This window comes from Delphinapterus leucas, chromosome 15 (genome assembly GCF_059928025.1).
Source record: "Delphinapterus leucas isolate spDelLeu-1000000601 "Yukka" chromosome 15, BTC_Dleu_Yukka2, whole genome shotgun sequence".
NCBI lineage: Eukaryota > Metazoa > Chordata > Mammalia > Artiodactyla > Monodontidae > Delphinapterus > Delphinapterus leucas.
This window is the reverse complement of record NC_143143.1, coordinates 62,915,485-62,932,976: the sequence shown is the minus strand read 5'-3', so window position 1 is coordinate 62,932,976 and position 17,492 is coordinate 62,915,485. Positions and strand designations below refer to the sequence as shown.

The window sequence follows — 17,492 nt, the reverse complement described above, 5'->3', positions numbered from 1 at the left end:
GAGATGCAGGACCCCCAGTTTCCCGTCCCAGCTCTGCTACTGTGAGGCCTTGGGCCAGCCAGGCTCCTCTGGTGTCAGTTTCCCTGCCCGCACAGTGTAGCTTTTTTCAGCGTAGCTTTGTCCTGAGGTCTGTCCTGAGGTGTGTCAACAGCAGATGTGTAGTCAGTAGTGATCCCTCCCGGGCAACACTGAGTCTCACTCGTCTTTGCTTCCTGGAATGCTGCCTCCTTTTCTCCCTGGAAAACTCTTACCCTTCAAAATTCAGCTCAGATATCACTTCTGAGATATGTCCCAAAGTCAGAGAGACAGAGACAGAGAGACACAGACTCAGACTCAGAGAGACAGAGTGAAAGATGGAGGTATTTAGAAAAATAGAGAGAGGAGAGGGAGCGGGGGGAGGGGAGAGGGACACAGGGAGCTCGAGGCAGAGGCAGAGGAAGGCAGGACAAGACACAGAGGCTGCCCGGACCAACCAGCAAAGTTTGGGATGTGAAGCTACAATGACTAGGCCCCAAGTCCCCTTGCCTCCCAGGAGCCCTGCCTGGAGCTGGGGAGGGCACCAGAGGCAGAGGCCAAGGCAGCCCCTGTGTGACTGGAGAAAAAACCAGCCGGGAGGTGCTGAGATAGAGGAGTCATTTACTGAGAGCTCAGGACTTGCCAAGGAGGCCCCAGAGCTTCCTCCAAAGCAGAGTGCTGTGGCTAACCCTGCAGTCCCCACCCCAGACTGGGGGCAGAGCTGCAGGGCCAGAGCACCTGGGTGAGCCTGCGTGGATAAAGGACACTTATACTGTCACCGACACAGGCTGGAGCCTGGGAGGGAAATTGAGGCAGGATTCTGGCAGTCAACAGGGAGGGATGGTGGCCATCTGTCAGCCTCAGGATGCCACGGTCAGCACAATGGCATTCTGCAAGCGGCAACGGCTCAAGGTTAGGCCCTCTGAGTCCTTGTGCCCAGCACTGCCACCACACACCCCCATCCCTGCAGCCACCTCTGTGTGCCCCCCACCCCATGCCCTGGGGTTAGCGCTGTACTTGGGACACAGCTGGTACTTATTAAGTGAATGAATGAACAACTGAATGAACGATGAATAAATGACATTCAGTGTGGGAGAGGTCACTGACTTTAGGACTTAAGAGACATAAGTTCAAGTGACATTTCTCCTGCTAATTTATTGTGTGAACTTGGGCCAGAAATTTGGCCTCCTTCAGCCTTGGCCCTCATCTGAGAAACGGGCACAGAATTCCCTGATCTGTCCACCTCCCAGAGCTGTACCAAGACTCAAAGCTGTGCTGGATTGAAAAGGATTGTGAGGCCATGTCAATATTCAGTAAGAAAAACTGTCATGATCTATTAGCCACGCCTGCCGTGGGCACAGCAGAAGGGAGAGACAGAATGTGTACTGGCTACCCTTGGACCAGGGGAACTGTGATTCTGTGAGTAAACCTGAGGTTCCATCCTATCGGCCAGTCCTGTGTCTGAATTGAGCAGGAAAGAACTCTGTGACTGCTTGACAATGTCTGCCATGGGCAAGTAAGGAAGGAGTGATAGCACATACGTCATATATTTGCCATTCCCAAGTTAGGTAATTTATAATCCCTGAGCAACTTAGAAAATGGTGCAGGGACAGACCAGCTGACGAGGCAGAGCTGTCCCCCATGAGTTTCAAGCAGGGCTCTCCAGAGACAAGCGTAAGGCCCATCTAGGTCACACCCGCATGGGAAACTCACCTCTATGATCACGAGGGCCACATTGGCAAAGTTGACATTGAGAACCTTAGGCAGGGGGATTCCAACATCCAGGTTCACTGTGAAGAGGGTGTGGTTGAAAGCAAAGATATGTGGGGAGCCAAGGTGGGACCTGCTGACCCTATTCCACAACTTTCTTTGAGCTAGGTAGTTCTCTTCTTGGAGACTCAGGTTCCCATACTAGCAGACTCCTACTCATCCTACTAAACCCAGATGCAAAGGTCCCTTTTCTGTATCGTCTTAAGGGGTCCCTTCAATAGAACCTCCTTGAGGTTCTGTCAGTCCCTTGCACCCTCTGGGTCATCTATATTCTACTCATTTGTTTACATGGCTATTTCACTCTGGACTGTGAGCTTGAACACAAGCTCTTGAGGCCCAGAGTCTGGCATGATGTAGGAGCTAATCAATGTTGTCTGAATGGAAACAATCTTGGTTTCTGCGTCTTAGAAATGGGGATCAACAGCTCTCCAGCCTCAGTGTCTCTATTAAGAACAATGGATAATAACCGAATCACTTTGCTGTACACTTGAAACTAACACAACATTATAAATTAACTATACTTCAATAAAAAATTTTTTTTTAATAACAATGGAGAGAGGCAATGGATTTGGCAATCCTGAGTTCAGATGCTCCATGTGTCCAAGAAGACAGTGAAGGCTGCCCTTACCATTGAGCTTTGGCATGTAAGCTACCCGGAACACATCACTGAGCCATTCTTCTAAACGGGACGCTTGCAACTGAGCACACAGAGGGCTGGGAGGTATGGCTTTGCAGGGAGCTGTGCAACCCTTCCCCAGGGAGAAAAATCCAGAGGTCCAGCTGCCCCAGCCTCCCCACCCCCACGCCTGAGGACATAGCTCCTGGTGGGCACAGGGCCCGCTGGGGTGGGCTGTCCACCAGTGACCCTAAAGGGGATTCTGTGACTTAGGCAGGGTTCACCCTGGGCCCCATGAGCTTGGAAGAGCTGTTCTCCTGGAGGAAAGGTCTGTGGGGCCTGTGTCTTGAGAAAGAGAGAGGAAATGTGCCCAGCGCCAGTAACTCTGTGTGGTCTGATCCTAGATTCCTGTGAGTTTAGAAACACTTAAAATGACCTAGAACCTGAGACCATCGTGAAATTCTAGGACCTCAGGCCTCTGAGAAGCAGGAAACTAAGGGCTCTGTGGGCCTCTGAAACGTTAGAACTTTTTGAGTTTAGGAACCTTATTACTGTGTGAAATTCCAGAATTCTGAACCCTAGTGAGGTTCTACAGATTTACAACTCTGCGAGGTTCCAAGACTTCGGAAGATCATGAGGTTCACTTTCCTAAGACAATGACTATATTATACGTGCGTATGCGCGTCCACACCGCCCCCGCCCCCCCCCACACACCTGCTTGGATGTTTGCCCACTCTGGCTTATTGGGGCAGAGCCCAGACTGGGGCCAGCTCAGTCATATGGCCCATGACTCATCCTGCCTCCTTTCCACCCCCACCTGTAGACCCTCACCAATGCCAAGCTGCTCACCCTCCCAGGAACTTGCATCAAGGAGGAGACCAGCTTGACACTGAGCCTGGTGGAGAAAAGAGAGATGTTGAAGGGCCCCAGCACCCACCACACCCCCAGCCTGCCCCACCCCTAGCTCTCCAGGAAGAAGCAGGGTTACAGGGCCAACTCTGCCTCTATCCAGCCTTGACTCAGAGACTCAGTTTTCCTACCTGTAAAATGGTCCTGGAGGGAGCTAACCTCCTTCTGAGATATCATGACTGCCACCTCCGACTCCGTGGCCCTGGAGCCTTGGTCTGAATCCCAGTTGTTCGACTGAATCCCTCTAAGGAGTGGCCCTCCCATAGACTGAGCCTTGGACACAGAGTGCCCTGCACCCAGCAGCTGCGCACTAAAGGCAATAAACCACCAACGGATCACAGCTGGCTCAAATGCAGGGCCAGGGCCAGAGCCCGGACACACATCTATGTCTCCTGAAGGGCTGAGGCTTCAACTGCCACCAGGAAGGGGAGACGAACCCTGGCAGTCGGTGAGACCTTTTGTCAAGCTTACAAATGGGGTGGTGGTGGAGCCTTGCAAGGGGGTAGTAGTAGCCTGAGGGGCTGGCAGGGGTCAGGTGAGGACCAGGTACCTATGGCCCAGGACAGTCTGATCCCAGAGTCCCCTGGGAAAACCCCTGCATCCAGGGGAGGGACAGAGAGGCCCCAGGCCCCAGGCCAAGGTGAGAGCACTGGGCCCGGAGAATGGAGGCCCAGACTGTGGACCTGCTTCCAGAGACAACCCGCTGTGCGAGCCTGGGCTTTGTGCCATGCACGTGTAAGGAAAGATTGTCATCAACATCACCATCTTGGTCATTATGATTATCATGAGGCCTAGTTACCACAGGGGTGGAGACACTAGAGAAATAGCTAGTCCACATGAATGACAAAACATTTGACAACATTCAAGGACAGTTACCTCCCTGGCCAGCCTCTAGGGCTGATAACTCAGGAGTCTAGACTCTATACCCCACAGCAGGTTTATCTCCAGGGCCAGCTTTTGAGCAGACGCAGTGGAAGATGCCCACTCTAGAGCCAATTCTCTGGGCCCCAGTTGCCTCATCTGTACAATGGGCTAATACCACCCCTTCCCAGGAGGTCCCAGAGGCAAGGAAGATGCTGGTAAAACACTTGCAGTTTAGTTGCTGCTCAATAAATAAGAGAGGGTTTCTGTCGGTCCCTAATTCTTGTTCATAAAGACAAGGCCCAGGATCCCACATTACCGTTCCAGGGACAGGGAAAGGTGCAGCTTGGTAGCTGACGGAGCCAGCTGGGGATTTAAAGTCATCACCTGCATGGGAACAGCAGGCAGAGATTACACTGAATTTGGCAGAAGGAACTTGAGGACAGGTCTGCCTTGACCGACAGGTGAATTTCCACCATCCATTTCCTCCACTACCTCTTGCTGAGGCCCTACTGTGTGTTAGGGTCCATGCTGGGCTATGAGGAGGTAACTTGAAGGTTCTGGCGCCCAAGAACCGGGGTGCTGAGGGCAATCGGTGTTGGATGCGAGGCAGCTCTAGGGCTGCAGGAGCTTGGACAGACCCTCAATCCAGCCTGCAGTGGGTGAGGGAAGGCATCCCCCGTGAGAGGACTCCTGAGCTGAATCTTGGAAGATGAGGAGTTAGCCAAGGGAAGGGGAGAAACTGCCCTCCAGGTGGTGGTCCCTGTACAAACAAAGGCAGGGCGGTGCAACCTGGTAGCCGAGTAACTGGCTTAGTGCGCAAGGCTGGGAAAGGCACAAGGATGAGGCAAGGGGCTGGGGATGGAATGGTGTTTGGCCGTGCAGAGCCAGGGCAGAGAGCGAGCAGGGGAAGGACCTGCCGCTGCCCGGGTGTATGGCTGGGAAGACTAGTAGCGGTGGGGTAGAGGGGAGCAGACTGGAGGTGGGGGCCAGCAGGGAGCTGGAGGGTCATCCAAGAGATATCTGAGCACAGAGAGGCTGGGGAGGTGGGGGCAATTCCTGAGATCCTGAGGAAGCAGAGTGGACACATGTGTGATGAGGGAGCAGGTGGGAGTCCAAGGGCACTGGGGTCTCAGCTCAGGTGATGACATTGGGGGTGGGGTTTCCTGTGCTGTGCCACATGGGGCCTCCCACCCTGAGATCCGCAGCCTGGAGAGGGTCAGCCCTACTCAGGACCCCAGTGCCAGCTCCCACCCCTCAGATGCTCACTCCACTCAGCTGGAAGAAGGCTTCATAGGTCCCTTTAGGGAGGTAGGACAGCACGTGGATGTTAGCTGGGATGGAGACCGTGGCCTTCTTGCCCTGGAGCGTGACCGTGGGAGCTTCTCTTACCTGCAGTGAGAGCAGGATCTGCTGGCCCAATGGCAGCTTCCTCAGGGTCTGGAGAGAAGCAGGGGCTGAGTCGGGGGCAGAGTAGGGGGCATGAGGAGAGAAGCAGGGGCAGCTTAGGTGCTCCACTAATAGAATCAGTTAGTCAGTCAACAAACACTCATTGAGCACCTAGTGGGCCCCAGGCACCGTGCTGGGAGCTAAGGTAACAGCCTGAGCCAGACAGGCCTGGTCTTGGCCCCCACGAGGCTGATACTCAGGTGCGGAGATACCGATCCACAGAACAACCAATCAGAGTCAAAATCCTCCCCCTAGGACACACTTTATTACACAACATAAAAAAACAAAACAAAAATATACCCGATGCCTACACTCCCTACATCATCCATCCTCTGCCCTCCTATCTCACCTCCCACCACTGGCCCCTCATCCTCTCCTCCAGACTCACTGACAATTTCACTGTTCCTCCAACTAGCCAGGCATGCTCCCACCTCAGGGCCTTTGCACTTGCTCCTCCTTCTGCCAGAAATGTCTTCCCCAGACACCTGCATTGTTCCCTCCATCCTCTCCTTCAGCCTTCAGCTCACACGTTGCCTCCTCAATGAGGGCTTTGCAGAGCGCCCTCCTCCACCTTTCTGAAACTGTGTATATTCTACTTATTTATTTGTTCAATGTCTGTCCCTCCCACCACAATGGCATCTCCTTGAACATGGAGATTTTTGTGTACTTTTCACCGTTTGCCCCTTCTGCATGCCCAGCACCTAGCACAGGGCCTGGTACATAGTAGGTGCTCGGTGAATATTAGTTGACTGAATGAATCACACAATCAGGAAATGCTGAATCTCATAATCACGACATTGTGGATTACAGAAATGCTGGAAACCATGCATCCACAGAAGGTTAGAATCACTTGAATGCTGGGATCTGGTGACCAATTCCTCAAGCCCCAACTCCCAGAGTTGCAGTATCATAAAGACAGGGGGAATCACCGGATTCCAGCCTCCTATATCCACAGATTCTGAAGCCATGGAACCAAACTCAGAACTGGGGCCACACACAGGGCTCTGATGCTGTGAGAACAAAGGCTTCAGGCTCCAGAGACAAGCCCAGCCTCCCCAGGCTAAGAGACATGTCCTGCCACCCTGGCCTCCCCCAAGTCCCTTTCCACCATCTTACAACCCCTCAGAAGAATGAGGTTCTTCTGAATGTCTAGCCCCAATCTCAGCCTTTGCCTGAGACACCTATGCCCTTTAGCCCCAAACACCAATAAACAGAGGCCCCACTCAGGCCCATCAAAGCTGCTTTCCATCACCACCTTCAAGGACTCACAGAGTTTGTCTGTGTCCCCACATTCAGCTGCCCTCTCCATCTTCTCTGGTGGAAACCCAGGCCTTGTGGGTCTCTTTCTAACCTCTGTCAGAATCTGCTGTTACGTAAAGACCTTGTAGCAGTCATTTCGACTTCAGTATAATTCAGATTCCCACAGCTGGAAAGAAGCTGATTCAGCCCCAGTTGGAGGGATGGGAAAGCTGAGGACCAGGCCCTGCAGTCACGTTCTGACTGATGCCCACTAGTCAAATCTCCCTGAATCTTCCCCCGTCTCTTTCATCTCCATGGCCACTGCCCTGAGTCTTCTCTCTGAGGACAAGAAGACTGAGACCAAGATGAAGCAAGGCAGTTGGAGGGAGGGGGCTCGATCACTCAGAAAGAATCTGCTTGACATAGGAGCAACAGCCCCAGGACAAATGCCCAGTTAACTTCTGGAGCAGTTAGACGCTGGTCCTTTCTTCTCTAAGTAAAATCTGCTATCAGGAAAGGATAAGGTGTTAGTCAATCACACTTTAGTATGAACTTGGACTCAACATTCAATTGCAGCTGTCTGGAGAGCTGTATTGAGAAAGATTCTGGAGTCCACTCAGGGTCATCAGGAAAGAGCTACAGTGAACAAAGCCTACGAAAGGGTCACTCACCTCAGGGACCAAAGCCGCCAGCTCTGTAGTTGTCAGTGGAACATAGCTGGAAACCTGGACCCAAGACCAAATGGGATGGGGGGGTAAACACAGAGCCAAATAGGGATCCCTCAGCACACACAAAGTAGCTTCCCCCTACCCAATTTTATACATACCTCTCTACAGACACTCATGTTCCTTCTATTGACCAATGATGAGTGCTTACTACATGCCAGACACATGCTAAGGGTTTTGTGTGCCTTCACTCATTTCACCTTTATAACTGCTCGAGGAGGTGGGTGCTACGATTATTCCCATTTTACAGATGGGAAACCTGAGGCTCCTGTCCAGGGTCATAAGCTAGTAAATGGTGGCTCCAGGCTTGACCCAGGCAGGCTAATTCTAGAACTTCTAAACTGCCCTGCCAGAGCACGTAATCTGAAGGCCCAGGGATCTGACCCCAGACATTTTTGCCTTTTACCCCAAAAATATTTTCAAATACTATAAATTTGTTTCCACTCTTTACACACCAGGACATTTCATATAAATTTGCAGTTTCTAGCTAAAAAATTGGAAAATCTAGTCACACCTGCCTCCCAGCTCAGGACCCTGTTCCAACCACCCCATAGGCCTTCAGTGTGCTCTCTGGACCCCAGCTGCAGGAAGTGAGTAATCAATCCCTGCTCCCTTGGGCTGAGCTGCATGTAGGAGCCCAGGTAGCACAGAGCTCCCTGCCTTTGGACAGGGCTGAGACCAAGAAAATGTATCTGGCTAAGGCTTCCGGGGGCTGGGACTTCCAGACATCTGTGGGGGTGTGAGAGGGGCCAGAATGGAAACAGAGAGGTCTCAGAAGCTTCAAAACAAATGTCCAAGTGACCTTTGGTATAGTCCAACCCTAGTCTTCTTCTCTCCAACTCAAATATGCTCTTGAGAAAGCAGTGGGAATGTTAGCCATTCACACTTTAGCGTAAAATTGGGCTTTGACTCTAGAAGGGCTCATCTGGTGCAGGGATGGGAAGTTGGCTACATTTCATATGCCAGTTTTGACCAATACAAAGTAACGTCCTGAGTGTCATGTTGAGAAGGATTTGGAAATCCCATTCAGGTTTAGCCAAGTGGAGGTCATTATCAATTAGCAGTGTCTGCCTGAAGGACAAGAGTGGGCATGTGCACGCTATAAAGCTGTCCAACTCTCTCCTATTGTAAGAAGAGGGCTCGTCAAAGCTGATCAGTGATGATGTGACTAGGTCACTGCTAGGATTCCCAAGGTCCAGCAGGGCAGGGTGCCATACTCACCAGCTCAAGGGTGATGTCCAGGTCAAGGGCACCGATGGTCTGCAGGAGCCCAAACACGGTGTTAAAAAGGTAGAGAGGCACAGTCACCTGGGATGTGTGGTCCTCCTTGGGGGGCACATTGATGGGGTTGGGGGCTTGGGGAAGTCGATGATGTCACCTGCTACGCTCTTCACAATGGGCTGCAGGGGCAGGAGATAACGCGTGGCAGGGTCTCAGGGCAGCTCACTCATGTGGCTTTGACTTAGCATTCCCTGCCTGGCCTCCACTTGTACCCCACCCACCCCCAGCTGTGGGCGGGGCCTCGGCGGGCACTCACGTTGATGTCCAGCTCTATGTACTGGGTGGAGATGAGAGGCAATGTGGCCAGTGAATTCCACGGACCCAAGAGCCCCGAGGGGCACCAGGCCTGCATGAGGAGGGGAGGAAGGACAAACACCCCATGAGCCCAGGCCCCAGTAATAACAGGCTCTACTTCTATTTATTGAGTGCCTGATGAACGCCTAAAACTCTACTAAGCATTCATCAGGGCACTACTGTCATCCCCATTCTACAGATATGGAAACTGAGGCTCCAACAGAGGAAGTCACCAGCCCCAGCCCACACAAGCCACAGAGTAGCAAAGCCAGGGTTCCTGTTTTCCAGAGCTGGTGCCACTAACCACATTGTTGCCCTGTCTCTCTCATATAATACCACATTCAGAGACATATCTGCCCCCAAGTTTTCTATCCTTATCCTAGTTATGCATTTTTATACTTTTCAAGGCCCTTTTGTGAATACAAAAGGCATCCATGTCTCCACAAGGCTCAGAGAGGCTGGGGGCCACTGTGGCCACGGGGCCTTGGGTTCCTTACGTAAGCTCTGGGCCTCAGTCATCTTGTCTGTCCAGATAATAACAGTATCTGCCTCATGCTTCTGACAGTGCCAGACACACCGCCGGTGCTCAGTAAGTGGCCTGAAGCCCCCGGCAGATGGAGACCTGGATGGCTCCGGGTCTCCTCACCCTGCGGAACTGACCTCAGCCCGGAACACCACCATTAGGCCTCCTCAATGTGGCGGCCTCGTCAGTCTGAGGAAGGCATGAAAGGTCCCAGAATTCTGCCCTGTCCTCTTCCCTGATACCCCACCTGCTGGGGTAATGGTGGGGGAGACGTAAGAGCAGGTGCAGAGAGGAGGAGGGTGGGCCCCAGCTTACACAGCACAGCCCCCAGGAGCTCATTCACCACGCCCAGCATGCTGTCCACCACGGGGCACCACCAAAAAAAAAAAAAAAAAAAAAAAAAACCTCTTTGAGTCACATGAATTCTGTCTTGCAGCTAATGGTCCGGAGACCCCAGTTATGGGCCACAATTTAAATGTACCCAGACCCCCTTGTTGAAATCTACCTGAGGTGGGCCTGGGCTGGGGTTCCTGCTGCTGGGAGCGCCCCTTCTCCCCCGAGCTTCTTTTCTGATTGGATTCTTCAAGCCCAGGGCAGTTTTGCCAAGCTCGGTCTCCCACAGCCTTGCCATCTCCATGGGTGTTCTTAACAAGGACTCACAGCAGAGGTCCTGCCAGGACTGGGGATCAGGAGGCCTGACTGCTCTTTGCTGGCTGTGTGACCCCAACAAGCCCTCCCCTCTCTGTCCTCAGTGAATTGGGGCTTTGGCCAGACCAGCTTTTCTTAAGTGTGGTTCAAGGGATGACGGGGGCAGGCCATGGACAAGCATCCTGGAGCAGTTTAATCATAATGTGTTTGACATGTACATGGATGTGATCTTCTAGACATGTTTGCCAAGCACAGGGCTTCGTTTAAAATCATTGAGTGACCCGATTTTTTAATTCAAACCTAGTTTAAAGAAAAGTATAAAGTCAATAATAATAATACAGGTGGCAAAGACAGAGCAGGGGGTAAGAAGGGGACTTCCTTGGATTTGGGAGCAGGGGACTCAGGTCACCTGGATTCAGAGGTCTGGGGACAGATCGTGCCAGCCCACCTACAGACTCACAGGCGGCACCTGGGAGGCCCGTGGGCAGGCCAGGATGGGATTACCTGATGGGCGTGGAAGGAAAGAACAGCCTAATCCTGCCTGGCGCCCAGATTAACTCAAAGCCGGGGGGGAGGAGGGGCACAGCCCAGGGTGTACCTGGCCTGCAGCCCTCACACTCTCGAATTCTGGCAGCACCTTGAAGTATGTCTGTTCCACGACCCCAAAGAGCGGTGCGGGCAGCAGCCTGGGCAGAGTGAGATGCGTGAAGGTGTGGCCACCACGCAGGGACAGCGTCAACCCAGATGATGGGACAGGGTGGGCACTGGTGGTTCTGGACATCACCCATCTCCTCTCCTTGTGGGCTCAGCTGGGGCTTTGGGCAGCTGGGTTTAAATCTTGGCTTTGCCTCACCATGGGACCCAGAGGACAATTTCAGTTTCCCCGTCCGTACAGTGCCTGCCTTGGAAGGGGCTGTTGCTGTTGAGATCAAATGGGAGTGTATACATGACTGATGCTCAGTAAATGTCTGTTCCCTTCGTCTTCTCCAATATGTGTAGATGAGTGACATTTGGGCCTAAAACAGCACCTGGCTTAGAGCGAGGGTTCAATAAGTATTTGTTGAATAAATAAGTATTTGTCAAATGAATGAATGCCTGAGAGGGTGGCCTGAGGATGTGCATGTATCGATAGATGGGCTTAGGTCTGTTTGGAGAGTATGGGGGTACAGAGGGAGGAGTTACAATCACAGAACCACAACCACAGGACACCCTCCTGAGCTCCACCCCCTCCAAGCCCCCTCTAGCCCAGAGGAACAGGATGGAGCCACTGGGGTTTAAGGAGCCCAAGACCCTGCCTGGAAACCCCTTACTAAAACCCTTCTGCAGACAGGGCCAACCCCGGTTCACCCTGTTCCTGGGAGCTAACACAGAGCTGTCCGATAACCCATCACTGGTCAGGGCCACCCAGCAAAGGTGGGGTGTGGGTGTGGGATTTAGCCTGGAACAGAGAGACTAACAGGGGTTGACTCAACGTGTGAGGCAGGGGAGGCGGCAGGTGTCGCTGGCAGGGGGGGCGGGGGGATGCAGAGTGCTGTGAGAAAGCCTTGGACCTGAGTCCAGAGACCAGCCCATCTCTGTGCTTGCCTCAAGCTGTGTGTGTGACCTTGGGCAAGTCCCTTGCTCTCTGTGGGCCTCAGCTGTCCCATGGAAGAAGGATCACTGTGTCCTGACAGTTGGGGGAAAAGATGCATACAAAAGTGCCAGAGCCTTCCAGATCATTAAATTTAGGTCCTCATTATACAGATGGGCACGCTGAAGCCCAGACAGGGGAAGGGGTTCCCCTGGAGGGTCACACAGCAAGTCAGGGTCTCGTATATGCCAAGAGCAGGGACTGAAATGCCTACAGGTCAAGGGACCACAGAGGCCCCTTGTTCTACCTGGAAGAAGGGAGGCAGGATCTCAGGGGCTGGAGAAGGGGGACGCTCAGGAGTGGACGTTGCAAGCTGCGGGCTGGGCCAGAGTCCCTGTCCCTGCCAGTCTGCAGGTCTCCGCTGAGGCTTGATCTGGTGAGACAGGCCCCGCCCAGACTGCCGCTCCCTGGAGACCCAGGAGACGTCAGCCAGGTGCGCGCACGCGCGATGAGCCCGAGGAGGTCCGGGCGCGGGGAGCCGCCCAACACCGGCTCAAGAGCGCGGACTCACCCTGAGAGCAGGCTGATGTGGCCCAGGAGCGCGCTGCAGCGCTTGAGGATGAGGATGGGCGTACCCCGCGCGCTCACGCCCAGCGCCACCCGCGACGACAAGTTCACCTCAGCTGTCAGCTGCAAGAGGCCCCCCAGCGGGCTGCGAGACCAGATGCTGGGGGCGTGGCCAGGCGGCCAGGCACCACCCACCAGGGCCGCCTTAGCCGCGCCCACCCCGGGGCCGCTGACCAGAGCTCTGACGAGCGGCGGGTGGGATAGCCCCGTTCCCTCCTCTCACCTCCTGCCTCCCTGCCCCTTTGCATGTCCCTGCGCCCCCTCCCTCACCCCCACCAGTGAGCTCCAGGCAGTGGGGTAGGGGTCTCCAGAGAGAGAGATGGAAGTCTCTGGAAGTCAGTGGGATGGAGATCCCTGGGGAGGGGTAGTGGGGTGGGATCCACGGAGGGAATAGGAAAGTGGGAGTCTCTTGGGAAGGAAGGAAGGAGGAAATGGGGGGCAGGGGGTGGGTGTGAAGAGACAATAAGGTAGGGGGTCCCCAGGGGCACACTCACCCCGAGCCACGCAGGCCCAGCTGCGCCCCAAACCCCGGCAGCAGCTTCAGAGACACCTTCGGCAGTGTGATTTCCTCAGTCTTCAGCCTGCATGGAGGAGAGGGCCACTGACCACCAGACAACCCCCCCACCCGCCCCCCGCCCCAGGGCCAGTCCCTCAGTGCCTGGACCATCCCAGACCAGGCAGAGCCTGGAGCCTCTCCTCGGTGTGTCCCCTGTCCCACCTCTAACCCATAAACCCAACTGTGGGCCCTTGAGCCAGTTACTTCACCTCTCTGGACCTCAGTTTCTGCCTCTGTAAAGTGGGTTATACAAGTTCCCACTTCATAGGGATGTTGCAGAGACAAATTAGATAATGTAGGTGCACAGCTGGTAAAGCATATGCTCTGGAAGTGTAATATCATCATTCTCACTGGAGGCTCAATGAGCTAAAGTGCTCCCTCCACCCCATCCCAATGGCCTCAGCCCTGGTTCAGTCTCTGGCCTGGGTCGTTGTCCTTCCATTCCCATCTCCTAGGCTCTCACACACACAACCCAAGGGTGTTCTCAAACACAGCTCTCCACAGTTCATTATTTTCTCTGTCCACTGGGCCTTTGCCCAGGCTGTTCCCTCAGTCTGGAATACCCTTTCCTTAACTTTCCTGCCACTCTGCATCCACTGTCAGCTAGGTGACTCCTCCAGCTCTCCTGATTTCAGCTAGGGTATCTCCTCCTCCAGGAAGCCCTCCTTACTGCTTCTCTGACTCAGGCAAATACGCTCTTCTGAGCAGCTCCCACACCCTGCTTGGACTGCCTCTATCACTGCCCTGAGCTTACAGAATCATGACTGCTGGGTCCGACCTCATACTGGGGGCTCTTTGAAGCTAGAACAGTGGTTCATGTCTGAGGCCCCAGCCTCACCAAGTAGAGGGGATTCTACAGTGGGAGGGGGGCTAGATCTATTAATAATGATAATAATAATAGTTAATATTTATGGAGCATTTATTATGTGCCAGGCTCTGTTTCAGCCTGATACAGATTCACTGTCCTGGCAACAACCCCATGAGTAGTTGCTCATGGTACAGCCAGTAAAAGCCGGATGGTTCAAATCCCAGCTCTACCACTAATTGACTGGGTGACCTTGGGCAAATCACATTGCTGCTCCATGCCTCAGTTTCCCTGTGTGTAAAATAGGGATAATGACAATACCTACCACAGATTGGCACTTAGTGATCCTTGAGCAGTCAGTCCTTACCAGCTCCCTTTCCAGACATCTGTTTACTCTTTTGGGAGGTGGGCATCCATTCCCCTTCTGCTCCCAGCACTCCATTTCCTCCTGTACAGTGACACTTCCCCATACCCCTCTCCTGGCCTTCAGCCTTTCTTGAGGCCTGTTGTTTGGCCATCCCTGATCCACCACCAGCCATGGACTCGTTCCTGCTTACCTGGGGCAGGCAGTATGGCGATGACTAAACACCCAGACACCGCCCCTGCCCTGCCCTGCTACTGCACTCCCTAGCTGGGTGAGTTTGGGCAAGTCCCCTCACTGCCTGTGGGGACGTCGATCGTCTCACCTATTAAGTGGAGTTGATAACATTCCTACCTCTGGATTCATTGGATAATTTATTCACAATGCCAGACACCCAGAAAACCTGTCTAAGTGGTCATTAAGTTATAAATATTAGCTCTTAAGTGATTTCATTCAATCATTCAAAAATATTTTTTGAGCAACTGTTATGTATCAAGCACTATTTATGAATAAACAAATGGGACCTAATGAAACTTCAAAGCTTTTGCACAGCAAAGGAAACCATAAACAAGACCAAAAGACAACCCTCAGAATGGGAGAAAATATTTGCAAATGAAGCAACTGACAAAGGATTAATCTCCAAAATTTATAAGCAGCTCATACAGCTCAATAACAAAAAAACAAACAACCCAATCCAAAAATGGGCAGAAGACCTAAATAGACATTTCTCCAAAGAAGATATACAGATTGCCAACAAACACATGAAAGAATGCTCAACATCATTAATCATTAGAGAAATGCAAATCAAAACTACAATGAGATATCATCTCATGCCAGTCAGAATGGCCATCATCAAAAAATCTAGAAACAATAAATGCTGGAGAGGGTGTGGAGAAAAGGGAACAACACCCTTGCACTGCTGGTGGGAATGTGAATTGGTACAACCACTATGGAGAACAGTATGAAGGTTCTTTAAAAAACTACAAATAGAACTACCATATGACCCAGCAATCCCAATACTGGGCATATACCCTGAGAAAACCATAGTTCAAAAAGAGTCCTGTACCACAATGTTCACTGCAGCTCTATTTACAATAGCCAGGAGATGGAAACAACCTAAGTGTCCATGAACAGATGAATGGACAAAGAAGATGTGGCACATATATACAATGGAATATTACTCAACCATAAAAAGAAACGAAATTGAGCTATTTGTAATGAGGTGGATAGACCTAGAGTCTGTCATACAGAGTGAAGTAAGTCAGAAAGAGAAAGACAAATACCGTATGCTAACACAGATATATGGAATTTAAGAAAAAAAAATGTCATGAAGAACCTAGGGGTAAGACAGGAATAAAGACACAGACCTACTAGAGAATGGACTTGAGGATATGGGGAGGGGGAAGGGTAAACTGTGACAAAGCGAGAGAGAGGCATGCACATATATACACTACCAAACGTAAGGTAGATAGCTAGTGGGAAGCAGCCGCATAGCACAGGGAGATCAGCTCGGTGCATTGTGACTGCCTGGAGGGGTGGGATAGGGAGGGTGGGAAGGAGGGAGACGCAAGAGGGAAGAGATATAGGAACATATGTATATGTATAACTGATTCACTTTGTTATAAAGCAGAAACCAACACACCATTGTAAAGCAATTATACTCCAATAAAGATGTAAAAAAAAAAAAAAAAGCACTATTTATGATAATGGGGACACAGCAGTGAACAAGCCAGACAAAAGTCCTAGCCCTCCTGGGGTTTATAATCTAGCAAGGGAGATAAGAAAAAAAAAAGTGAAATATATGGGGTAGGGGGGGTGATTCATTCCCTATAGAACATGAAGGCAGGCAAGGGGACAAGGAGAGGCTGGTCAGGGCAGGGGTCTTTGGAGCAGACACCTGAAGAGGAGGAGGGAGGGAGCCATGCAGATACCTGGATTAACCCAGAGAGAGCAACTTGGATTAGCCCAGAGAGACTGAGCAACTTGCCCCAGGTCACACAGTGAGTAATTGAAATTGACCCCAGAGCTGGAAACCTCAACCACAGGGGCATGCTGCCTGGCACGCAGTAGACTCTTTATTTTCTGACTCTGGTTCTTGGGACTCCCTGTCCAGGCTCCCCATGAAATTCCCACTGCCTGCCAACAAATTAAAAAGAGTCAACATCTTCTCTATTCCCTGAAGGAAAGAAAAGAGCAGACTTCCTGTAGGGCATGCAGTAGGTAGGTGGTCAAGCGGCCACACTGTAAGGACTCACCCAGAAAGCTCCTTGACAATGCCAAGAACCCCTCCGTAGCTCAGCAGGCCACCTCCTCCAAGCAGGCCCCCTGAGCCCAGGAGGCCCTAGTTCACAGATGTGACAGTCCCCAGCATGTTCTGCAAAATGGGCCCCCTGACCAGCGAGTTCTGGATGGCTGCAAACAGGGTGGTGGGGAGGAAGGTTCATTTTACAGATGAGGAAGCTAGGGCCCAGAGAGGGGCAGAGATTTGCCCAAAGTCACTCAGCAAATTGGGTTTGGGACCAAGAGTATGACTAGGGCTCCTGACCCTGTGTCACCCGGTAGCACCGAAAGTTGGGGCAGAAGTAAAGGAGGGAGCACGCAGCCACCAGGGAACGATCAAGAGGGAGGAGGCAACCTCTGCCCCTCCTGGGCACCCTTGATCTGACTCTGTGCGGATTGTGAGAAGGGCAAGATGGAAGGGACCGCCTCGTGGAGGTTGCAGCAGGCCAGGGTAGCCTCCGTGAAGCATTTGCTATTCACAACTATGGTCACCCTGGGCCGTTGAGCCCTGGAGCAGCAAATGCCCAGTGGAGTTCCCCCACCCCAGAAACGTGGGGCAGAGATGTTGGCCCAGCCAGCACCCTCCCCTGGACCTCCTCAACCGCCCCCGCCCCCATCCCTGAGGGAGACACAGGCCCCACATGCCCCTCCCACCCGGTTCACCTCTCAGAAGAGAGTGAACTAATCGCCCACTGGAACCTGCAAGCAAACCTTTAACCCCCTGAACTCCCTATGCAGTTGGGAATCAAAACCTGTTCTCATCTGTTCCTGAAGCATAAGCACGTGAGCCTGTCTCTGGGGCGGTTTACTCTGCAGCTGGACCCGTCACACACTGCCCGCCTCGGGCTCACCTTTGCCGGGTTCATCCTTGTCAATCCGAGCAAGCATGCCCACCGTCTCAAGCAGCCCCCGGCACGGAGTCACCAGACCTCAGAGGAGAAGCAGAGGTCACACGCCCAGCAT

At 52.6% G+C, this 17,492-nt stretch overlaps 2 protein-coding genes across 2 annotated transcripts in view; both read right to left on the bottom strand.

Annotated features, from left to right (window-relative positions):
* The window catches only part of BPIFB4 (BPI fold containing family B member 4), a 27,468-nt gene extending 25,790 nt beyond the window's left edge, over positions 1-1,678 (bottom strand). Inside the window, exon 1 of the mRNA XM_022592958.2 lies at positions 526-1,678. Within this exon, the coding sequence (XP_022448666.2) occupies positions 526-636 (111 nt within the window). The 5' untranslated portion in view covers positions 637-1,678. The remainder of the gene's footprint in view (positions 1-525) is intronic.
* Positions 876-17,492, bottom strand: BPIFB3 (BPI fold containing family B member 3). The gene is given in 17 exon segments (XM_089895424.1): positions 876-905; positions 1,639-1,805; positions 2,414-2,483; positions 3,263-3,296; positions 4,491-4,558; positions 5,441-5,611; positions 7,531-7,584; positions 8,806-8,924; positions 8,927-8,984; positions 9,122-9,173; positions 9,175-9,211; positions 9,998-10,059; positions 10,954-11,016; positions 12,472-12,612; positions 13,022-13,108; positions 16,505-16,661; positions 17,381-17,492. Coding segments are annotated over 17 exon segments (1,482 nt in total).